Source organism: Andrena cerasifolii, chromosome 9, assembly GCF_050908995.1.
Source record: "Andrena cerasifolii isolate SP2316 chromosome 9, iyAndCera1_principal, whole genome shotgun sequence".
In the NCBI taxonomy this organism is placed as follows: domain Eukaryota; kingdom Metazoa; phylum Arthropoda; class Insecta; order Hymenoptera; family Andrenidae; genus Andrena; species Andrena cerasifolii.
Genome location: NC_135126.1, coordinates 15,469,695 through 15,492,051, shown reverse-complemented (window position 1 = coordinate 15,492,051; position 22,357 = coordinate 15,469,695). Strand labels below are relative to the sequence as shown.

At 44.9% G+C, this 22,357-nt stretch overlaps 3 protein-coding genes and 1 long non-coding RNA gene across 12 annotated transcripts in view; 2 read left to right on the top strand and 2 right to left on the bottom strand.

The window, feature by feature from the left end:
- LOC143372828 (trehalase) overlaps positions 1-7,210 on the top strand; it is a 36,317-nt gene extending 29,107 nt beyond the window's left edge. For 6 of the 9 annotated variants that reach the window (XM_076819406.1, XM_076819407.1, XM_076819408.1 and 3 more), the window contains 2 exons: positions 75-325; positions 3,810-7,210. In XM_076819406.1, coding sequence (XP_076675521.1) covers positions 75-325; positions 3,810-3,951 — 393 coding nt within the window. In that variant the 3' untranslated portion in view covers positions 3,952-7,210. Of the gene's footprint in view, positions 1-74; positions 331-425; positions 2,062-3,809 lie in introns of those variants that run through there. The other 3 variants (XM_076819412.1, XM_076819413.1, XR_013086370.1) reach the window with 2 other exon arrangements.
- Positions 7,211-7,720: 510 nt separating this feature from the next.
- On the bottom strand, positions 7,721-15,670 carry LOC143372824 (uncharacterized). Its single transcript, XM_076819400.1, has 14 exons — positions 15,074-15,670; positions 13,955-14,026; positions 13,702-13,845; positions 13,488-13,625; positions 13,252-13,392; positions 12,887-13,174; positions 12,675-12,818; positions 12,237-12,475; positions 11,848-11,994; positions 11,445-11,762; positions 10,850-11,131; positions 10,504-10,779; positions 9,840-10,148; positions 7,721-9,769 (listed from the first exon to the last, which is right to left on the bottom strand). The coding sequence occupies exons 1-14, from the start codon at positions 15,313-15,315 to the stop codon at positions 9,645-9,647; spliced, it is 2,865 nt and encodes a 954-aa protein (XP_076675515.1). The 5' UTR covers positions 15,316-15,670; the 3' UTR covers positions 7,721-9,644.
- Positions 15,671-17,594: 1,924 nt separating this feature from the next.
- LOC143372871 (uncharacterized) lies at positions 17,595-20,331 on the top strand. Its single transcript, XR_013086381.1, has 2 exons — positions 17,595-18,136; positions 18,173-20,331. It is a non-coding gene; the product is annotated as an uncharacterized LOC143372871 (long non-coding RNA).
- Rnf11 (Ring finger protein 11) lies at positions 19,116-22,084 on the bottom strand. Its single transcript, XM_076819488.1, has 2 exons — positions 21,484-22,084; positions 19,116-21,192 (listed from the first exon to the last, which is right to left on the bottom strand). The coding sequence occupies exons 1-2, from the start codon at positions 21,610-21,612 to the stop codon at positions 20,800-20,802; spliced, it is 522 nt and encodes a 173-aa protein (XP_076675603.1). The 5' UTR covers positions 21,613-22,084; the 3' UTR covers positions 19,116-20,799.
- Positions 22,085-22,357: the final 273 nt, after the last annotated feature.

Genomic DNA, 22,357 nt, shown 5'->3' with positions numbered 1-22,357 from the left:
TGCTCGGCTGTGCTCGTCGCTGTAAACGGTAACACGACCGAGGAAGGAACGAACTTTTGGGTTTCGGTTCGCAGTACGACGCGACGGTGTCGGGTGGCTACGGCGGTGGCGGCGAGTACGAGGTGCAGCTGGGTTTCGGCTGGTCGAACGGGATCGTCATGGACTTGCTGGACAGGTACGGCGACAGGTTGACCGCCGAAGATCATTTCGTGGACGACGACGTGATGCAGAGCGCAGCCCCGCAGCAGGTGGTCGTCTCGACGGCTGGCCAGGTGATGACTGGCATCCTAGCCCTCATTATATCGCTGGCTGCAGGATTTATAGGGTGAGGTGAGTGTCGCGCAGCTCGCGCATCGCTCACTGGAGGCTGGGACCCCACGAAACCTCACGGAGTAACGTCCACCCTGTCTGCTTCTCTGTTTCAGATATCCTTCTTCTGGTGTAACGCATCTAGGAGAATCTTTACGAGAGCGAAATGTATTATCCGTCTAAAGGCGTTTTCTCTCGGCAACAAAGGTGGAAGGGAACGCGTCGCTGAAGCAGCACCGTTCCTTCTACCTTTGTTTTCGCTCAGCTCGGCGATTGGTAAGAGGGAAAGCAAAAGAAACGTAATCAGTCGAGGACCGAGTCAGAGAGCGAGTGCGGGCACTGGCCACTCGAGGCTCGTTCGGATTCTTTCGCGGTGTACCCGCCGAGGAACCACCGGAAGAACTCAAACGAACGCGTAACTTAGTTTCTTGCCGCTTATACGCGCAGCCAAAGCGTGCTCTGTTAGCCGCCAGGTCTGATTCCACTGGCAGAGTGCCTTGTAAAGGATAGTCTATTAACTTGGAGAAGCGACGGAGAGACGCGTGAGATTCCGAGCTGGATTCACGGGATCGTCGTTTTAAAGTGCCTGATCGATCCCGATGGTCGCAACCAACTAGCCCATAGAGTTCTTACTTAACCATTCCATTAGGCGTGCACCGTCGCGAATGATATTCTGTGATTATTCGAGGGAACTATTCGCTGGTCGAGAACGCGTTCCCGCGATACGATAACGATCGTCCCGCCAGCCTCGAAATTTCTCCGCCGCGGTAGCATTTACGATTTCCTGATCGCGAAGGATGATTGAACGACAGCCGTCATCGTGTGTAACAACAGCGAAAAGAAGATAATCCCCTTCTTCGCGGGGGACGAACGCGCGATCGTTTCGCAAGAGGGCACGGACCTCCGTGCGTCGGATTTTTGGCCATAATCGTTAGTATTATTAGAATAGCCTCCGCCCGTGACAGAGGACCAAATAGAGGGCGATGTAAAGTATCCAGGAGTTAGCGAGGAAAGTCACTCCCGCCCCAGTCGCAACCCGCCGCGCCGTTTCAGGGGTATCACAAGCGAAGGAAAACCAGTGCCGACTTTGGACAGCTCCTAGTTGCCACTGAATTCTCTCTCGCGCTCTTCAGATCTCGAATTCCTTTCTCTGGCAACGAAGAACAGCTCCGCACGAATGTACAGAGCATTTAAGGAGCGACGTTTGCCATTTTCCTGTGTCGATCTGTGGACACGGATTCACCAGACATAGATTCACCTGCGAAAATCGTGACCGTCGTTCTTCTTGTGCCCCGTGCGAACCGATTGAGAAGAGTGGCAGATCTATCTAGTCAGATCGACACGCAGGGGCGCGTGTTTGCGTCCGAGAACGGCGCACCGAGACCTGAGAATCGCCAAAGTTGCTACTCATCGATCTTTCGTGCTCCACGAGCAATCGAGACGTGGCGGACGGAAGGAAGCGCGGAGGAAATGGAATAGTGGACGAAGACAGTCGTTCCTTCGGGATGTAGGAGAATTGGCCTCTAGCAGGCAGCAGTATACCTCCCTCGAATCTTTTTATCGTTACGGGAATACTTTTACCCAGAAAAGAAGCGAGTAAGTCCGATTGTCGACACGTTGCACTCGCGGTTGGAACGATTTATCGTTGTATTTATTAGGCGTCGAGCATACGTTCCGCACGTTTACGTCATCGGCTCGATAGATCCGGCGTGCTCGGTGAACGATAGAGTGAAATAAAGTTTGTCGTTGAAATTGATTTGTTCCTTACTTCCGAGGTTGCGCGGGTCATTGCCTTCCGACAGGATTAGAAAGATCGGCGCCACGGTTCGACGAGGTAAACGATAACGTTCTCTGCCCTTTCCTCCCCTCGTTCAATAAATTACCAGCATGCCTTCTTTAACCCACGTTTCCCTGCCTGTGTGGTGACTTTTAAATAAACTATGTGAATCAGAATGTCCACCTAAACCGGCCCAGTCTACGTACCCTACTCTAACGTTCCCGGATGGTGTGGTAAGTTCTGTGTGTACTCGATAAACGGTAACGAAGAGTCGAGAGGTAAAGGGTGTCTAACAGAATCTCGACACGAGTTTATACGACGCCAAGGGTGAAGGTGCCATTGCGCTACTTTGCGTTCTATAAACTGGAACTCTGCTCAGTACCACTTTCTATCAACTTCCATCCCTCTGTTGAATAACCAGAGAAAGGTGACGAACCTCCCTAATACCTCCGTAACGATATCTCCCGCATAATTCTTCACCTGTCTGTAACAAAACGTCTCCTTCGCCGTTCCAGATCGCCCGCATTACCGTCCCCCTCTCGCCGGCGAATTCCTACGACAGCGAAACACGAACGCATCGGCGAGTCGCGACATTAGCCTCCTGGCTCGTCATCTTTGAGCAGACACAGCTCGATCGAATCGGCTCTGGCTCCCTCCAGGTTCGAGCTCGATCTTTCCATCGGTCGCGCTATCTCTCGAGACGCGACGAAAGGAATGCCGACGATTCGGCTCGCGGAGACCGGAAGCCGCTGGTGCCGAGCCGACACAGTGGTTGGTACCGCGCGACGCTGCGATCGTCGAGCGGATCTCGGGCTTCGCGAGGCGGATCTTTCGAAACGAGAATCGTAGGCGGAAGGTCCCACGGACCTCTGGAAGCTGGTGGACTTTTGGTAACGCGAAGCCATCGTCGGTTTCCGACCCGATGCGTTTGTAAAGATAGGAAGATCGACCGGACCTCGAGGATGGATTTATCGATCGATCCGCGGCGCACGGTGAGGTGGGCGTGACAGGAACACGTCGTTCAAGCGTTTCGCGGGAGAGCCGATCGCTCAAGGATGCACTTATTTCTTGACGAGGGAAACGTGAGATCGGCCAGTTATGCTTCTTCTTTCCCGTGTCCGTGAGACTCGAAGCGCGGACCCGAGGAAACGGGGTTACGTCATATCTCAGAATGCTAAAACACGCGATTACGGAGCCGCGAGATAGAGAGAATTCCTCCGCTAGGCGAGGTCTTGTAATTCGCTCGACTGATGGACAAAAAGAAGGCTGGGAGGATGTCTGCTCAGTTGCCTGAACGGAAGAAACGTTCCAAATTCTTCGTTTCGGCTTCGTCGAAGAAAATCAAAGTCTAATTGGCTCGTAGGGTAGTGCTTCCTTTCGCGTAGTGGGTGTCAGGCAGGGTCAGTTGTAGGAATGTTTGGAAGGGAACAGATTCCAAGGGATAGCATCGTAAATCCACAATTTATTTACTCAAACAAAATTGGAGGCTCGGGAAGGGTTTCCACCCGCGAGGTGAGCTAGTGGCAATCGGTTAATGGAATGGTATTTGCAATCGTCGAGCAATCGGACGATTAAAGTTGAAGTCGAGAGAAAACAGTGGCGATTTTATGTTCTCCTTAAAACTTTGAACTTCAGTATTCCGTTAGAGCCACATTATGGTAGGCACCAGTCTATCACGGAACACCCAGTCTATCGCTAATTCGAGTTTCTGCAACGTTTACAGGATGGTGATGTACAAGAGGCGGCATTACTACGTCCCCGCGCCGTCGACGATGCCGAACAAGAGGAAAGTGATCAGTCCAAGCAGCAACCTCTACCGGAAGAGAATCGCCTATACCGAGCTCAAGGATATGAACAACGATTGACAGTAGTTAGTCGCGTAGAAGATCCATTGGTTAACCGATTGTACAGCGAGAAGTGCGCGAGAACTGGTAGGGCGGAGAAGCGGGCGTTGGAGGAGGATGGCGATGACGGGGGGCACCTAGAAACGCGCGAGAACGCGTGCTGCACAGTCGGGTGCTGGTGGCGTGGCCGAAAGTGGAAGGTGTGCAAGGTGACGAACTGAAAAAAAAAGCGTTCTCGATTCACCTCGCCGAAGGCTAGAAAGCGATCACTTCGAATCGCCTGGTTCACGAGCGGCGCGCACGCGGTTCCCTGCGCGTCTCGGCCGTGAGGATCGCGCATGCGCGACCGCAAGCGCACCAATTACGCTTTCGAGAGAACGCAAGTGACGCTGGCGCGCGCCTCGCGAGGTTCACCGACGCGTCGAATCAGCCGAGAAACAGTTCCTCCGCGTCGCGTTATTCGGTCGAAGGATGTTCCGCTTCACTCTTATCTGTTCCGTGCTCCAGCCTGCTTCGTAGTTCCTAAAAAAAACGATCTCCTTGATTAAAGTTTCATTCCGCCCACTTGCTCCCGTTTTCTGGCTCCGTACATTCGGCCTAACGAGTTCCAATTACGCCTAGCCTCGCGAAATGCGCGCGCGCACGTGGACGCTTGAAGGGCTTCTTCGAATTGATCGCTCGCGCCTTCGAAGAATGCGAAAGGACCAGGGCGATGCCTCTTCGGAGCCTGCTCGGCGCAAAGTTCGCGTATCGAAGTAAAATAAGACAGACAATAAAAGTAATGGAGAGTGATAGACACGAGGCTGCGTGCGTGCCAGCAGCCGGATACCACCAAGCAGGATGTAAAGCGAACGCTGCACGTTCTACGTATATTTATAGGCGACTTTAGGTAATTGATAATCAAGGAACGATACCGCTATAGGTCAAATTAATCATAAAAAAAATGTTGTATTTTTGTAAGGGAATCCGTTTAGCTTGCGCGTTTAGTTGCGACGACGGTAGGCGCGCATCGTGCACAGCGCGCGCACCCGCTTGTCCCTGTTCGGAGCGGAAAGGGTAGCACTCGGCGATCGTCGCTAGTCGGTCGACGATCGTCGAGACCCTCGACGCGTCGCTACGATGCTCTCTCCGTGTTCCTTTTCGAATTCGCCGTCGACGGGCATTTGGCCATTATTTTCTAACCGTTTCGTAATCGCTTGTTCTTAGACCACTGAGGCTGCTCTACTTAATCGCTGTCGCCACCGCAAACGCGCCAATTTCGATCGAGACGACCAGTCGACGGCGATACGAAGCTTCCTAAATCGGCGACCGTGATACCACGGTGACCTGTGCACGATGCGCTGCTATCTCGAAACGGGCGACGAGACAAAGTTTCGCTCGATGACCACTCGTGAAAGTGCTTCATTTCCATTCATTGCGTTTCCATAGGGTACCCTTTAATCCGCAGTGCAATCGCAAACTTGTAGTCCTCTAATCTACCTTTCAAAGAGAATCAATCGGTTTCTACCATTTTAGTTAATACGCTACGAGACACCCTGTCCAAGTCTCGAGTGCAGCTTTGTTTGTATATAAAAACGCCACGTACCGTGGAGCAGAGTACAGTCGCGAAGCGCCCCTCCTCGAACTCCAAAATCGCCCCGAATTCCCTTTGTAAATAGTTTCACTTTTTACGTTTGTCTGCTTGAAGGCCAACCCCATTGGCCGTAGTTAGTTCGAGCGAGGATCGAGCTTTGGTGTCTCGATCGATCTGCTTTACGGTTCTCCGGCAGACATCGCGCCCGTTACTACATCCCAGGTACAATACGGGGAACCACGTTCCTTTCGTTCGACCTGTAAACGGAAAGTTCTTCAAGTTCAACTCGTGAGAGCCGAACCGATCCGCCCTTCGAAAGGACATTTAGCGTGATTCGAGGTGTAGTTAGTATTAAAGGAAATTTTGCCAAGTGTGAAGAAAAATGTTCCAGAGATGAACGCGTCGTCCTTGTTCCGAGTGATCGACAGCGTTACGACGAATCTTAAGATCGACGTCGGTAATGGAATATTTAGTGTTTATCAAATATCGCGCGAAGGTGAATGATAGTATTGGATACAGATCAACGTATCTCCGAGCGCGCCAACATTTAGACATTTTAATTGTTACTAATTTTAATTATTATCATGATTATCGAACACCGCGTTATTATGGTTTTGAGTGGATAACGGGGAAGGGTGAAAGAAGCGTTTCTTTGCGTGCGTGTGTTTTAAAATTGGCGCGCAACTGTTCGAAACGAGCGATACGGAAACGAGGCGAAACCGCGGCCCAACGGACGGACTATCCATATCGCGAATTCTCGAGGTAGGTAGTTAGCGAAGCTTCTGGTAAGGATCATTAAGAAGCTTTATTGGCCCGTAGAAATACTCGTAGCGATCATGACTAAAGAGTAACGGTTCTTTAATCGTTGTCCCTCGGTTGTACGCGTCAACGATCGATGCATGTTTTCTTTGATACCTTGAGAGAGGGCGTAATATCACCGGCGAAGAAGGCCCCTTTCGAAGGCTGTAGTATACACGTTTTACGCCGAAACAAATCTTTTATTTTCGACACGCATCTAACCACTCGGCAAGTGGGGCTATCAATGCAGGATACGCTGCCATATGTTTAGACGTAACTATAACTTTTGATCGAGCAGGATACTTTCGGCGTATCGTCGTAGTATAATGTTTTAGTAATAATTTCAATAGAATTTCGGGAAAGACAGAGACAGAGATGCGTGGCCGTATATGGTGCGATGTGTATATGGATGTGTAGGCGGTGTGTATGTGCGGACGCAAGTTAAAGACAAATTATCTCCCCCTCGGGAAGGCCACACGCCACCCACTCACGTATGTATACTGATCGATACATTCGGCTGTACGAATGAACAGCGAGGTGCTTGAACTCTGTCGGTCAAGAGGGGATCGAAGGAATTTCTTTTCGCGTGGTGCATTTACCGTTCTGAAGAATTCTTTCGCGCAACGCCGAGGAAACGACACACCCCCGTGTATATTATTCAACCCTGCTCCTTTACTTATTTATTTATGCCATACGTCATTATAAATACCACTGCGCGTGCTCTATCATTGTGTTTGATGTTTGACGAGAGAAAGACAGCCACGCTTGCGTTGGAACGGTGAATTTCGATCCTCTCGCTAACGATACCAGCCAAACGAGAATCACAGGCGACGCACACGTACGCACACTGTAAATGTACGATACCTTGATTATTGTGATACTTGGAAATAAGTAGGTACGAACGTTGTATATTACGTTTCTCATTCTTTTCCTTTATCTCCAGCCTTCAAGCTCCTTGTCTCGCGTGCGCATCTGCGGAATGTTAGCTCGATAGCGATCGGAGATGAAATCGGCTCGAAGGATTTGCAAATCCCCATCGCAATGGAAATCGCCGTTCGGAAGTAAGTGAACCTTTAGGTTCTCGTTAGATGTATACATTTAGTATGAAATGCTAAACCTCGGGGTAGATCGCAGCGGTGCAATGAGTGCGTATATATACATATACATACACATGTATATACATTGTACACACGTGTTAAAGAAGTTATGATACGCAGGCGTGTCATTGGGAGATTTTTTTTAGAAAATTACCGAGTCCGTCTCTTTCTTTACTATGTACACATGTATCTGTAATTGTATATTTTAACGAAGAACACTCGTTTGGTAAATAAAGGATTTAAAAATGAACACGCATGAAGAGGAAGGGATTACAGGGGTTGTCTGTTTTGCAGGTAGCATGGTCGAACGAAGGCAGCCAGATTTTGATGGATAATTACTTTGTTTTCATTTACAATACCATATAACAACAAGGAAAAATACTGAATTAAACGGGGATACCTTATTTGGTGTATCACACGGGCACGAGCTGATTCACGTTTTTCGCGATAGATCCTCTATAGTTTCTTGGCAATACAATATAATACTTGTCATTGGTAAGTCCGTGCACAATCGTCCGATTCGCCACTTCGTCGACACGCTTTTCGAGGCTTCCATTCTATCGATCAACGTCGTCTTTGTCTAATCAAATGTCGCGATTTAAATGTTTAAAATCCAAACAGTTCTCATTGCTGATCGAATGGAAGTTGGAAACCGTTTCGACGAGGTGGTGGAAATTTTGACTCTAAACGATAAGGCAATCGAGAGTGGCAGTCAGTTGCCATCCAAGTCGAACATTTTCAATGTGAATCTGTTTCACACGCTCTTCGGTTCCGTCAAGATACAAGGTCTAGAAAAATATAGATGTATATGCAAAGTGTACCTTCTAACGTCGCTCGACCGTATCATCATCGTCGATAACGTGACAGGGCAATAGCCGTTTCAATCGTAAAGTCTAATTGCGACGCCTCGAGCAGTGAAACGTTACGAGCTCGAAGATCTGTGCTTCCCCGTTCAATGTTCACCGCGACACGTGTTCCACCTCTTATTACACGGGGCAAAAATATATCACAAATTAATTCGAAAGTCACAGAAATAATATCCGCTACAGAAAAGTCTTACAACGCAGCGATCGTCGCTCTGCCGCTTCCCTTAACTATTAAGTGTAAAACTGCGCTCCATCTACACGTACGCTAAAAAGAGACTTCAGAGCTCGCGGGGGGGAAGTACGAAAACAAGACGGGACCAAAGTATCAACATATACGCTACCTCTCTCGCAAAAAAAAAAACAACGAGCGCTACATACTTAAAACCTTTAGTAAACGTAATACTAAAAAACGGAAAGTCGTTGACAGAAACGGGTAATAGGTAGGCGCGCACCGCAGAGTAGGCAGGCGTCGACACATGTCTGTAAAATGAGCAATCCTCGTCTTCGACGAATAATAAATTATTTCGGGGCACTCGTCAATGCTGCGTTAATTAATCATCATGAATAGAGAGAAATTAAGGGGAAGACAAATCGCGAAAAGTGTCTATACCATCAGCACTTTGGTGCGTAAACAAATGTACATACGTATATACAGGGGTACGTGTGTGTGTGTGTCTCATTTTGAATATGTATAATGTGTGCGTGTACGGGGGTTTGGGCGTGTATACGTGTTTCTCTTTCTCGTTTCACATTCTTCTTCATTTTCTTCGTTCCTTTAGACAAAGTCACATCACTGGAGGCATTGTAAATATAACCGTCTAATAGTTTCCGTAATCCTATAATAAATATTTATCACAAAAGACTGGTCTATAATAATAAGTGGCTTTTGCGGCTTACAGTAGTGCTCGATGACAACGCACTCAGTTTACTCTCTTCGCGGCGACGCCGAGAATACGAGTTACGAGTCCTTACCCTAACTATGTACAAATCATACGTCACTAGTACTTTCACGTTTACACTCTCTTTCTCTTTACACTGCGCGCAATCGCTCCGACAATAAATACGACAACGATACGTGCCTTTCGCTATCACTTGTACTTACCGACATTCGTGCAGCACACGACAGAGAATCGATGAAATCGTAAGTATGGTAATAAATACTTTGTTACGTAGTAACCGAGAGTCCGTTCGGTTATCGATGCGTCTTCCGAATGCACTATTCGCTTGAGGAAACAGTTGTTTGCCCGCATCTCTTGATATCCTGAACGGCTGCTACGATCGTTCGCACGATCCTTCTCTTCCGTAACGCTTGAAATTAATTCAGAAGAATACTTGTGCGAGAGACGCAAGGGATCGATCGAAACGGGTTCGAGATCGTTTTTAAACTGCGCAGTCCTCGTTGCCGCGAGAGTGCCGCTCGTGGTTCGTGTACCGTAACAGCGGAGCCCCGACGTTCACGGCTCCTGTTTCTTCCTCGGTGGTCACGGAACACGTGACGATCTCCTCTGCAAGGAGAATCAGAGGAATTGATACGCTGACGATCGGAGAATGAAGCAGAGCAGCATTCCTACGTACCAGGTAAACAAAGTTGCAATTGATCGCTACTAGGATTAGTACTGTCCCCTGTACCGCTGTCTTTGCTATGCTGAGAGCTCGTCTCCAAGTATAAATGTGTCTGTGTCTCGGGCAGCACCGCGGCTACAATGGCAGTAGTTGGTTGCGCGTTTCTACTTTGCGCAACGGCGTTCAGGCGTCTCCTGGTTTGGTAGATAATCACCACCCACACCACGGACGTGCCCACGGCGCAGCACACCACGGTGATTATAATTAAACCCAATATATCGTCTTCGTTGACTGCGGCAGGACTAGGGGTAGAAGTAGGCGCTGAAAGCACAAATGGTATTGTTGTGAACGCTCTATGGACAAGAGTCCAAGGCCTAGTGGTGCTCGTAACAGGGATAAGAAGACGGTGGAGAAAACGAACGCGATATCGATTTCCTGTCAAGCCGTCATTCGAAACCCAGGCGCCATTGCGAGCAGGCGGAGTTAAGATTACACTATTTCTGTATACTAGACAATAGTTTATTGTTCTTGTTTACCTTGTATTCTCGGTTCTTGTATTAAATCACTATTACGTCAAACCGAGCAACCAGCGTTACACAAAAGTGTAACAGTATTTTATTAAACAACGTCGATCGTGTTGTACCTAGTGGATTATAATTTGTACAATGTTTCCTACCTGGTTTCACAGTCAGATGGGACGCACCGACGACGCTGCCCAAAGAATTGCTCATTTCGCATTCGTAGTTGCCCGCGTCGCTAACTATGGTATTGACGATTATCAATAACTGATCTTCGGCAGTGAAGAAATGGCGCTCGGTCGCTTGTAAAGGATTGCCATTCTTACGCCAGGACAACTTTGGCCTGGGCGTGCCACTCGCCATGCACTCCATCACGATCGAGCCGCCGACCATTATTTCCTTGTTCTCCATCGGTTTCACGAACGATGGCGTTTCTGTTACAGAGAACGTTCCACTGTGAATTCTTAGAGGCTCGTTAAAAGGCAAGGCTTTGCGGATAGTTACCTAATATAGTGAGCGTAGCGTTCGCGACAATAAGGCCAGCGAGGTTCTGCGCGGTGCAAGAGTAGACGCCACTGTCGGCAGTTTTCACATCCACGATAAACAATACATCATCGGTGGGCATCATGTGCATTCTCCTCTCCCTGGCTGCCGGGAAATCGTTCCCTCCGTCCTTCTGCCACGCGATCTGGGGCGACGGGTGCCCTTCCGCCGAGCATTCCAGACGCGCAGTGCTCCCAGCAGTTACGCGTATGTCATGGGGAATTTTCGAGAACGATGGGTAAACTGTAAAAGGCACGCGCGAATAGTTCGTTCGTTCATCCGTGATGTAAGTCATTGGCGCACCCAGAGGGGCCCTGGCTCCCCCCAAAGAAAAAGGAGATTAATGTAACCACGGCTGAAGTAACTCAAGAGCTTTGTAAAAAGAAAAGGAAACTGGATTTTATTCTTTAAGTCAATTTTTCTAATCACCTAACGAATTTTATTGAATTTGCATGAAAAATATTTGTATCCCTTCAACTCGACTCCCCCAAGATTAAATCCTGAGTGCGCCACTGATGTAAGTACGAATACGTTGCAGGTTTATCTGGGAACTCACTTAAAATGCTGATCTTTGCTTTTGCAGAGTACGTCGTCCCGTAAGTGTTCGTCACCATGCACTGATACTTCCCAGCATTCGTGTGCGTGACATTCGTGAGATGTAAGATAGAAGATGCCTCCGTTACACCGCTGCTCTCCATGGAGTCTGTGTTTATTTGCAAATTACCGTCCTCTATTTCGACGTTGTCGTGCTTCCAAGTGAATTGCAACGGAGCGTTGGCGGTACTCGTTACGCGGCACACTAACGTTACGTTGTCCCCTTTGATGCCCATCTGACTTTTAGGCTCCTCGATGATCCTTGGTTTCGGGTATTCGTCTACACCCATGTTAATTATAAGTAACACGCTTGCAACGCGAAGTAAGTAGAAGTTTGTGAGTTCCAGGCAGAGAATCGTACTAACCGCATGTAAAATTTTTGTGATGAAGCTGAGTCAATGACATGCCCTGCAACCAATGCGGATATCCGCAATACACTTCCGCGTCGGTGTATCTGTGCTCTTGTAGCCACATACTCAACCATTGCAATCCGCAATCGCAGACCAAGGCTCCTGCGTACAAAGAAGATATGTGTAATAATAATAATTTATTTATTTATTTAAATGGAAGCCTTTTGATACAAACAATAATCTAGCACATAAAATAGTATATACACTGAGCAATGAAGGGTAGATTAGAAAAAGAATTATACACGTAATACGTAACATAGTGGAATTATTTCCCTCAAATATATTCAACTATCATTCGATTGAAAAACAGAGCCTCGAACGTGTCTATCCTTTTTGATACGTACTTGAATTCATCCTGAGTTTAGTTAGACTGGTCATCGAAACAAACGCATTTTCCTGAATGCTCGTTACGTCGTTTCCAGTCAAGTCCAGCTCGGTCACGCTGCTTAAGCCGGTGAACGCGTTCTTGTTGACCGATTTTATTCTATTGTGCGCCAATCCTAATTTCCACAGGTGTCCCAATGGAGCGAAGGCGCCGTTAGTATCTTCCACCAGGTACGAGATTTTGTTGCTGTTAAGTTCCCTTTAACATAAACGGATACTGTGAGGAATTTATCAATTTTCTAAGTTTTAAGTCAACCATGAGCAACTCTACGCGGCCGCAATATTAAATACTTAAATATACTAATCAAAGAGTTTTAATTTATAGGGCGAATTTGTTGTGTCTGACACAGGCTCGCGGGTTGCTCAACACTGTTTTAAGTCACCCTGTATATACGTACAGTATCTGTAAATTGGGGGTTGAACCGAATGCACCGTCCCAAATATACGTGATTTGATTGTGGTCCATTTTAAGTTTCTCCAACTTTTCTAAATATTCGAAAGTACCCCGCTCGATGGACATTATCTCATTGTGCGACAGATCCCTGTAGACAGATTTAAAATCACACTCCAGCGCAATAAATTAGTTGCATAAGGTAAAAGTGTTACTAACAATTCCACGATTTCTTTACACAATTCCCATGATTGCGTTTCGATCGTTTTAATTCGATTGTGCGACAATGTTAACTTCTGCAAACGTTCCAACCCAAACAGGCCGCCCTTTCTCACTTTAGTCAGTAAATTGAAATCAAGTTGCAAGATCGTCAAATTCTTGAGCGGCCAGAACGCGCCGTCGTCCAACCATTCGATCTTGTTTCGCTTTAAGCGCAACTCCTTCAGATTTTCTACACCCATAAGGCTAAGCCCTTGGATGGTCTGCAATTCGTTCCTATTTATTTCTCTGTAAAATATATAATTTTTTATTCGCACGTGCAGAAAGAAAAGTAGGTGTTGCGATAATACGACTGAATGCCTTACAATATGCGCAATCTTTTCAAATTTTTGAAGAGGTCCTTCAATTGAACCAAGTGATTTTTGTTTAAACGTAATTCCTCTAAGTTGGTCAAGTTATCCAAACTTCTATTTTCGATTATTCGTATTTGATTCATATTTAGATTTCTGCAAAGACAATTCACAAATGTGTGCATAGCTTGAAAGTATACAGGCAGAATATATTATAAAATTTACGAAAAGGAAAACCACAGGCTACGTACAAATGTGTAAGGTTATTAGGAGCAAAGAAAGATCCATTTCGTATGACACTGATTTTGTTTCCACTGATATCCAGGTTCTCCAGCTGCTGCAGGCTGAGCAATGCAGTTCCGTTTATACCAGTGATCGAGTTATGAGCCCTACGAGCAAACAAACATTATTCTATAGATATAATTGATTCTACTCTCAGAAGAATTAGTGAACCCATATACCTACAATGCAAGGTGCGTTAAGTTTCTAACGAAAAACAGATCTGGCACTTGTGTTAACTGGTTCTTATTCACTTTAAGGCTCTGTAAATGCGTACTTTCGGATAAGGCGATTGTAAAGTTATCTCCAAATTTGTTGGCACTGAGGTCCCTGCAAGAATCATTATCACCACTTGTAAGTAATTACAATTCTTTTCTTAACGAAGCAATTAATCGTTAGAACTGATGTTAAATATAGCATTTGAATGAAAAGTACTTACAATTCTTTGAGCTTAGTTAAATGTAATAATGCATTATACTCCAAACTAGTTATATGATTCTCCTTCAGTTCCCTGCAAAGTAAAGAAACACAATTGATAATAATTTATTTCTCTTATCGTTTTGTCTTTTGTATTCATCTAGCAATGAACCGTGTTATTCGAGAAACATAGCTCTCCTTACTTTCTGCCAATGGGATTCTTTGAAATTTTCATGTCTATAAACGTAAGTACAAGGCAATTGTTAGATACAAGTTGGGTTACAGCATTAAAGGTAAGGTTTTCTTCATCTAGATCTGGCTCTCCTTGACTCTAAGCTTTATAAAGCGACAATAGTCTTGTCCCCATGCATATCACCTTATATGGTCAGGAATTGCTCTCAACGTACGTGTAACCACAGGTTACCCTTATCATTTCACCATTCAAGAAGTAAGAACAAGATTCTCCCCAAGTATTAATGTACCTCATTTTCATTAATTTCGAATCCCAAAGCAGGAAAGAAATAATATAGAAAAGCAGGTATCACCTTTCTCATAAAATCCGGTACTGACGGTTATTTTTAGTTTAAATATTTACTGCTTTCCCTGGTAAAACATTCGAAATCACGCTTTATTAAACATTCGATCCGTACGATGTCCCTAAACAAATTCTAAATAGCCCGAGCAGCGAGGAGTGAATGCTTGAAAAATCTCATAACCTTTCCCGTGGAAAAGAATCGTTCGCTTTCCGCTCGGTAAAACGAGCTCTGTTATCGCTTGTATTAACATAACGTTTCTGTTAGGAATTCCTGTATCCTATCTTATCTACGTTAGATCATGTTACACCGAATGTGCGTAGCTTTCAATTTTAAATCTCAACGATTCGTTACGCGCAACGAAACAGCGTAACCCGATCGAGGAGCAATGGAGAGAAAAAAAACGGTCGCAAAATTTCGGGATAACAACGTGTATGGGGGAGAACGAAGGGACCAGAAGAGACGAGAGACGTGAAAGACGATCGAACCGTCGTTAAAGGGTCTGGAAGGGTCCGAGGGTCCAATTGCAGTGGGATTAGCCGCGGAGAAACGGCGTCTCTCCCGCGGCAGGTTCTTGATAGGATAATGAGCGACGATTATTTACTCACAAGATTTCTGTCCATGGTGGTAGCCCGCTGGGTGCTCCGATCAATTGTAAGCTGCTGCAGTCGACCACATTTCCAAGGCACGCACATTCGACGGGACACTGATTGTCCTTAGCGCTGTATAATATCGAGTCGGCACTGGTAAGGTTCAATGGGATGGTGCACAGTATTAGTAACAAAACGGTCGTCCATTCGCGCCTCCACTCCAGCCGACGTACGAGAATGCCCCGTCCCGAATTCGACATCGTACGCGGCCGTCGGTCTTGTATCGTTCCGTTTTTAAAACTTATTTCGTAATTGTGCGCACAGTATCGCCGACGATTCTCCCCATAGCGGTTCGTAGGACGACCACGCCACTCCCCGTAACAGCATCACCATAATAAACGAAAATGCCCACGGGTCTTATCGATTCAAAACAAACTGGTCGCCTCACGAAAACGCTCCGTCCCACACACCATGATGACGCCTACGGACCGATCAGAACCGATGCGAGACTCCCCGACTGATGATTGCCCCCGAGACCATTCTTTCTCTCTCCCTATTTACTCGCAACATTCCAACCGCCCGAGTCGCTAGCAATCGACCCTAGCTAGTGACATTTCTGCTCGTCTCACTATATAGCAGCTAATGCCCATATATATGAGAGTTAATATCGAAGTCTGTAATATATGCGAATTTTAACTGTTGTATTATTATCCACATTATTGTCATATTTTCATTTAATATCTTAAGGGGGTAGACACGGGTAATGCAGCGCGCTGTATACCGACACAATCTGGCCCGAAACATGGGTTCGGGATTTTTCAAAAAATCCGCATTGAATCTTCTTCTTTCGAATGAGACCTCTCCCAGGCCAAAATCTGCTCATATAAGAACGAAAAACGAAAAATCGTGACTACATTCCCAAATCAGAGTTCCGCCATATTGGCGATAATACATAGCAAGTCACGTGACAAATTTAGTTGAGGTAGTAGATACGAGATGGCGCCTACTCGGGAGGACTGCCAACGTGGATTCATAGCAAAACTGAAGCTATAGCTGGATATACGAGCCACAATAAAAGCATGATAGAGTCAATGTATGCATTTTCGGACGATTGTAGGTTAGGTTATATTCATTTTAGGCATACATTGACATAGGAACTGCTTGGAATTATATACATTTACTAAATTAACGCTTTTATCGTTACATATATATCACTTGAAATCGCTGTCGTATTTATGTCATAGTAATTCAGGCAGTTAGAACAACGGACTAACCTACATTAAAAAAAAATTTCCTATTGTACATCGATGGCTTACAATTAGTGTACACATATTGTATGTCCACTTTTAACGTTTTTGAGAAAAACAGGTTGAAACATTCAATGGTACTTTATAATTACATAAATACTTTTTGCATTATTGTAATATAGGTATCACTGAAAGTATGTAATTAGTAGTATAAGTTAGAATCTGCAAAATTATAATAATAACTCGACAATAATGCTTGGAAGTTGGACATGCTATTGTAACCAAGTACAGAGGAGGACATACTATACTGAATGATATTATATAAAAATGAATGAAAGGAATAATACTGGAAATAATCTCACTTCAATATTATATTTATTTTTAAAGTAACAGGAATAAAAAAGTAATTCGTGGTAGATATAGGAAGACTTTAAAATTTTTTTATTTATTGTTACATTTTTCCAAGACTATTTTCATCCAGTAACGTCTCCGGAGAGCAAATCAAAGAGCGAGAAGTGGCGCAGATGTTTCGAGACAGTGACTGTTCTGAAATTTAGTATACCTCTTTCCACTTCATGTTCTCCTGATACCTGGGCCAAAATCTGGCAAAAATTTTCAGAATGCACAAAATTGGACTATGTACTAGGAGAACCTGATGTCGAAAGAGGTGGCACTAAGTAACGTCTTCGGAGAGAGAATCGAGGATGCCTTCGAAGCTGAAATTCAGAATACCTCTTTTCGCTTCATGTTCTCCTGATACCTGGGCCAAAATCTGGCAAAAATTTTCAGAATGCACAAAATTGGGCTATGTACTAGGAGAACATGATGTCGAAAGAGGTGGCACTAAGTAACGTCTTCGGAGAGAGAATCGAGGATGCCTTCGAAGCTGAAATTCAGAATACCTCTTTTCGCTTCATGTTCTCCTGATACCTGGGCCAAAATCTGGCAAAAATTTTCAGAATGCACAAAATTGGGCTATGTACTAGGAGAACATGATGTCGAAAGAGGTGGCACTAAGTAACGTCTTCGGAGAGAGAATCGAGGATGCCTTCGAAGCTGAAATTCAGAATACCTCTTTTCGCTTCATGTTCTCCTGATACCTGGGCCAAAATCTGGCAAAAATTTTCAGAATGCACAAAATTGGGCTATGTACTAGGAGAACATGATGTCGAAAGAGGTGGCACTAAGTAACGTCTTCGGAGAGAGAATCGAGGATGCCTTCGAAGCTGAAATTCAGAATACCTCTTTTCGCTTCATGTTCTCCTGATACCTGGGCCAAAATCTGGCAAAAATTTTCAGAATGCACAAAATTGGGCTATGTACTAGGAGAACATGATGTCGAAAGAGGTGGCACTAAGTAACGTCTTCGGAGAGAGAATCGAGGATGCCTTCGAAGCTGAAATTCAGAATACCTCTTTTCGCTTCATGTTCTCCTGATACCTGGGCCAAAATCTGGAGAAAATTTTCAGAATGCACAAAATTGGGCTTTGTAACAGGAGAACATGCCGTCGAAAGAGATGACACAAAGTAACGTCTCCGGAGAGCAAATTAAAGAGCGAGAAGTGGCGCAGATGTTTCGAGACAGTGACTGTTTAACGAAGAGACGCAGAATTTTTTAATGCCTCTTGAAAGGCCTGCGCCTCTTATTTGCAACTTTAAGGCGATGCCTTTGAAGCTGATATAGCCACTAAACATTTGTTGTCATATAGCATATATTTAGGTTATATTTTCTGTCACTTCGAGGAGCCGACCACATAATAATCACGCGCATCCAGTCTGCGCATTTTCACTAGCCCAATTCAACATTCAATACAATTTTGTATATATAATGTTTGTTGATAACTGCTTTCTGCAGAGGACGTGTAATAAGTGTATTTCATGTTCTGTTTCGGTGCTTTGCTAGTAAAAAAATGTCTAACCTAACAAATTTCATTTTCTGGGGACATTCCCTCATCTATATTCCCTTTTCACTTAGAATTCCTTACTACTAACGTAGAATATTGTAGCATAAGCACATTTCAAGTAATTAAAATGTACAGTGAATTTTCTACGTTTACAGTACCAGCCGACTTTCCGTTTAAATTTTTATAAGTATAACGGAACAGCTGAGAATTTCTTTCCTTATTCAGAATAGAATACAGAAATAACAAACAGCTCCTTCTCGCGTTCACCGGGTAATCGTCGATCTATCGGTATTACCATTTCTGTGCAGAAAAAAATGCTGTAATACCGACTTGCCGAATCGGCCAGGTCACGTGACGTGTCTACCCCCTTAACTTGACTTTTTCATTCATCTCGTGTCAGCGGGAAAGTATTGTCTAGGTTAGCTTGGAAACCTAACCTTAAACATAAAGTAACTTATTCTAGCCACTGTGCTAGCACAATTTTCATATTCTAGAATTCGTTTCTTTCGTTTAATTGATTCCTAGAAATGATGTTTTATCAAACTTAATGCAACTTGGATACATTTAGCAGCAGCGATCTGAAATATCCCCAGATGAAACGCGTGGCCAATAGTTCTTCTGCTGAGCGAAAGTGATAACCGCGAAAATTCGCTAATGCGAAGGTAAAACAGATTTTTGACGCGGAATGCGTCATCACCAGGAAAACGTTTAAAAATTTGTTATATGAGTCTAGACTCTTCAAACAAAAGAACTATACTCACTTTTCTTCGAATTTTTTAATAAAGCTGCATCAAAAATTTGAAGAAAAATTTGCGTAACCCCCACTTTCTTTGCAAAGTGTAAGATATATAGCATCAGAATGTGATAAGTTGTGCGGGAGCACATATGAATAGTGTTGAAACACATCTGTTCTTACTAAATATTTATATTTGTATTAAATCGCTATTCGTACATTTTGTCAATAAATCACTATTTCACAGCATCATTTTCCTCTTTAAACAAATCAGTAACATTACATACAAAGCTTTCATGAAACATTATAATATGCTTGCCCCTGTAGGAAATGTTTAAATGTAAATCATTATACTTACATAATATATATGTATCCATCATATCAAACCGACTAATATTTCTCAATAATCTTCGGTATATAATTTCGTGCACTGAAAACCAATGATAATGGTCACAGGCTGATAGTTCTCATCACCGTAAAGAACTTTACTCGCGAGGTTTGACTTACATCGAAATCTAAGTCAAACTTTACATCTCTCTTGTAACTTTCAACCTCGTGCTAGAATTCTGTCGAACTCGAGATTAATCTGAAACTCAATACATGTACTTGCATTCTGTAATCTCTCTCTGATCGAAATTGCTTTGAAATCCGCTACAAGAATTTAACCACGCGAAGAAAGTTCAAGATACACGATTTCTTGCAAACATTTCTATAAAAATAAAGAGCCTATTACGCGTTGACTTTTATTGCGATAAATAAGCATATTACTAATGGCAAAGTCATTGACAAACCATTGAAATACGATACTTTTAACCCATCCGTAGAATTTAATGACTCGATTAATTGCGCTGCTACTGCTTGCGGTACAAAAGCACTAGCAACGCAACACACGTACAATACCTACTGTATTTACGTGCAAGTCTCGCTGAACATAATCAATGCACGCGGGGCGAACTGTCGCATCGGACAAATACAATTGAACAATATGTATACATACATAAAAAGAATATACAGACGATATCTAGTAAGTAGTAAAATAAAAATGGCCCACTGTTTCTGCCCAGAACAATTTAGAGTGTAATCGAATAGACAATGGGTGTTTCAAACCACGCCGCGTTTAATATTCGAGGAAATGACCGTCTATGCGTTTCAAGATATCATGTTAAAACAATAGATATCGTATTTAAAAATAACGAGTTTAACTTTATATGTCGAAAGATATAATCTGAAAATATGTTTCTTAGTATCTGGAAATATGAAATGATTGCAATTATGGTTAAAAATATACGTAGTGTGATATTTTGTAGTACAATCATATTGCTCACGATATATTCACAATGTGTATAGTCGTCTATCGCCACTTGGCCGAACAGGAGCCAAGTGGATGCTAATTTATCCAACCGAAAAATATTCGTTCAGCAGCGCGCCTTTATACTTTGTAGTTGCTCCGCTTGCACGAGCGTAAAATAGAACATCTTTTCAGCCGCACGAAAGAAAGAAAGGCTACTTCAGATTTCGCAGGGAACTAACTGGCTATGGTGATTGCTTTTTGACTGTAAATACCACCTCGCTCTGTTTACATTGATCCACGTGGAGGATATTACCCTGTAAGAGGGAGAGCGACATATGGAGAAGACGTTTGCGACTCTTTATAATACAGGTAATTATTATTACTCAGCACGTGCGTGAATACGTCGAATACAATGGCGAATATACTTGGCCATTAACAAGAGAAGGCCCCTTTGCTAGTTGGAAGCCATTATACGCGATAGTAAAGTAAATGGTTCGTCCCAGTTGCTCTGTATCATGGTAGTATAGTTTGATTACCGATTAGCTACTCCAATTTCCACCTGTACGACGTTAAGTGGTGGGATGATACGAGCTAATCAGCGCCGCGTCTACCGGCTCCATGCACGACGGACATGTCAGCGAGCGCAGCAACCAGTCGTCGATGCAGCCAGCGTGATAAGTGTGCATACACGGTAAATAACGCACTTTCTCCCCTACCACTAGCTCCATCATGCATATCACGCACTCTCCCTTCTTAGTCCCATCGTACTCCCGCATAGGCAGATGCTGGATAAGTCCTATGCGCTTTGCGATCCGCACTTGCTGCTCCTCTTCGCTCAGAATACCTCCGTTCCCTGGCCCTAGAGTGACGCCGACGCCGATGCCACGAGCGATGCTTAAATTGGTCGACTGTAGGTGACGCTCCCTTGTAGAGACTGGTGGATAATAGGAGCCAATCACCTCCTACGCCAGAACAAAATGAAAGTCATACTTCATTGAATCGAACAAAGCATTCAATCGCCGATAACACCATCCCTCCATTAAAACACATGTATCCTGCATAGCTCGGATTTGAAAGTGTATTAAGAAGGAATTGTTACACGAACGCTAATCTTATCGCTACGAAAGAAAACAGAAAGAGAAATCGGGGACGACGCTATATCGAACTCGAGGCGTTCGCAGATTCGTGACGGATAAAGCGTAGGAAGGACAGAAATCGCGGTCAGGCGGAGTTAATAAAAGAAATGGAATTACATTATAGGGTATCGGAGGTCCAAGGCCTTCCTGCGACGAAGCGCCAGTCAACGTAGGATCAGGATTATTACTCAACAAAGTGGTATTGTCTTGATGACTGCCGCCAGCGCGCTTCAAGCAATTTCCCATTTTGACGGAACGTCAGGGCCGATCCGCCGTCTATCGAGCAGCGCGCACCGATCCGTCGATTATAGAATCGCGACGATTTTCACGTGTGATAGCTCTGGTCCTGTCCCCATCCTAAATCGCCTGTTTCCCCGTTGCCTCGCGTCGGGGGCACCGTGCTGGTCGATCCGAGCGAATGACAGCTCGCGGCCTCCCGTCAAAATACAGTTGGCGCAGAGATCCTCACCAGCGAAACATCCTCCGCCACATACCTCCACCACAGCTGAGCGCCCTACGCGTCCGACCAGAGACGCGGCGGAAAAAAAAGAAGCAGGCCAGCTACTCGCAGGTTGCGCGGAAAAAAACACTTTTCACATCTCTCGCGCGACGTTCTTCAAACGTTTAGTACACACCGTCGCTGGCCATCGCTACATCCTGCTGCGTAGAAAACCACTCGCGGTGATTCGTCGCTGGACACCACGGCGCCCAATCGCTGCCAGCCGGCCCCTGTGCGCTGCAACGAGTTTGCAGAAGCGTCGGGAGTGCGTACGGCCTGTTCGAAAGACACTGGGCAGCTGGCTCGCGATTAGTAGACGCGCGGCGACCAATCGCGAGATGGCGTTCGCGGCGCGGCGCTTTCGATTCAAATTGTAGAATCGGGGCAGTGATTTGTGGACAGTTTTCAGTAATACTTTCTTCTGCCAGTCGACGTGTCTATTACGGCTTTATAATTGTATGGGTATACTTCAATCGCCGAAAGTTTATGTAT

What these genes read in the sequence shown, in the direction of transcription:
- LOC143372824 (XM_076819400.1), bottom strand. Translation starts at nt 15,315, where the DNA reads ATGTCGAATTCGGGACGGGGCATTCTCGTACGTCGGCTGGAGTGGAGG. An exon ending in TTAACTAAGCTCAAAGAATT is followed by an intron (nt 13,846 to 13,954) that starts GTAAGTACTTTT and finishes TGATTCTTGCAG; the next exon opens with GGACCTCAGTGCCAACAAAT. An exon ending in TAAACTCAGGATGAATTCAA is followed by an intron (nt 11,995 to 12,236) that starts GTACGTATCAAA and finishes CTTTGTACGCAG; the next exon opens with GAGCCTTGGTCTGCGATTGC.
- Rnf11 (XM_076819488.1), bottom strand. Translation starts at nt 21,612, where the DNA reads ATGGGAAATTGCTTGAAGCGCGCTGGCGGCAGTCATCAAGACAATACC. An exon ending in GACCTCCGATACCCTATAAT is followed by an intron (nt 21,193 to 21,483) that starts GTAATTCCATTT and finishes GTTCTGGCGTAG; the next exon opens with GAGGTGATTGGCTCCTATTA.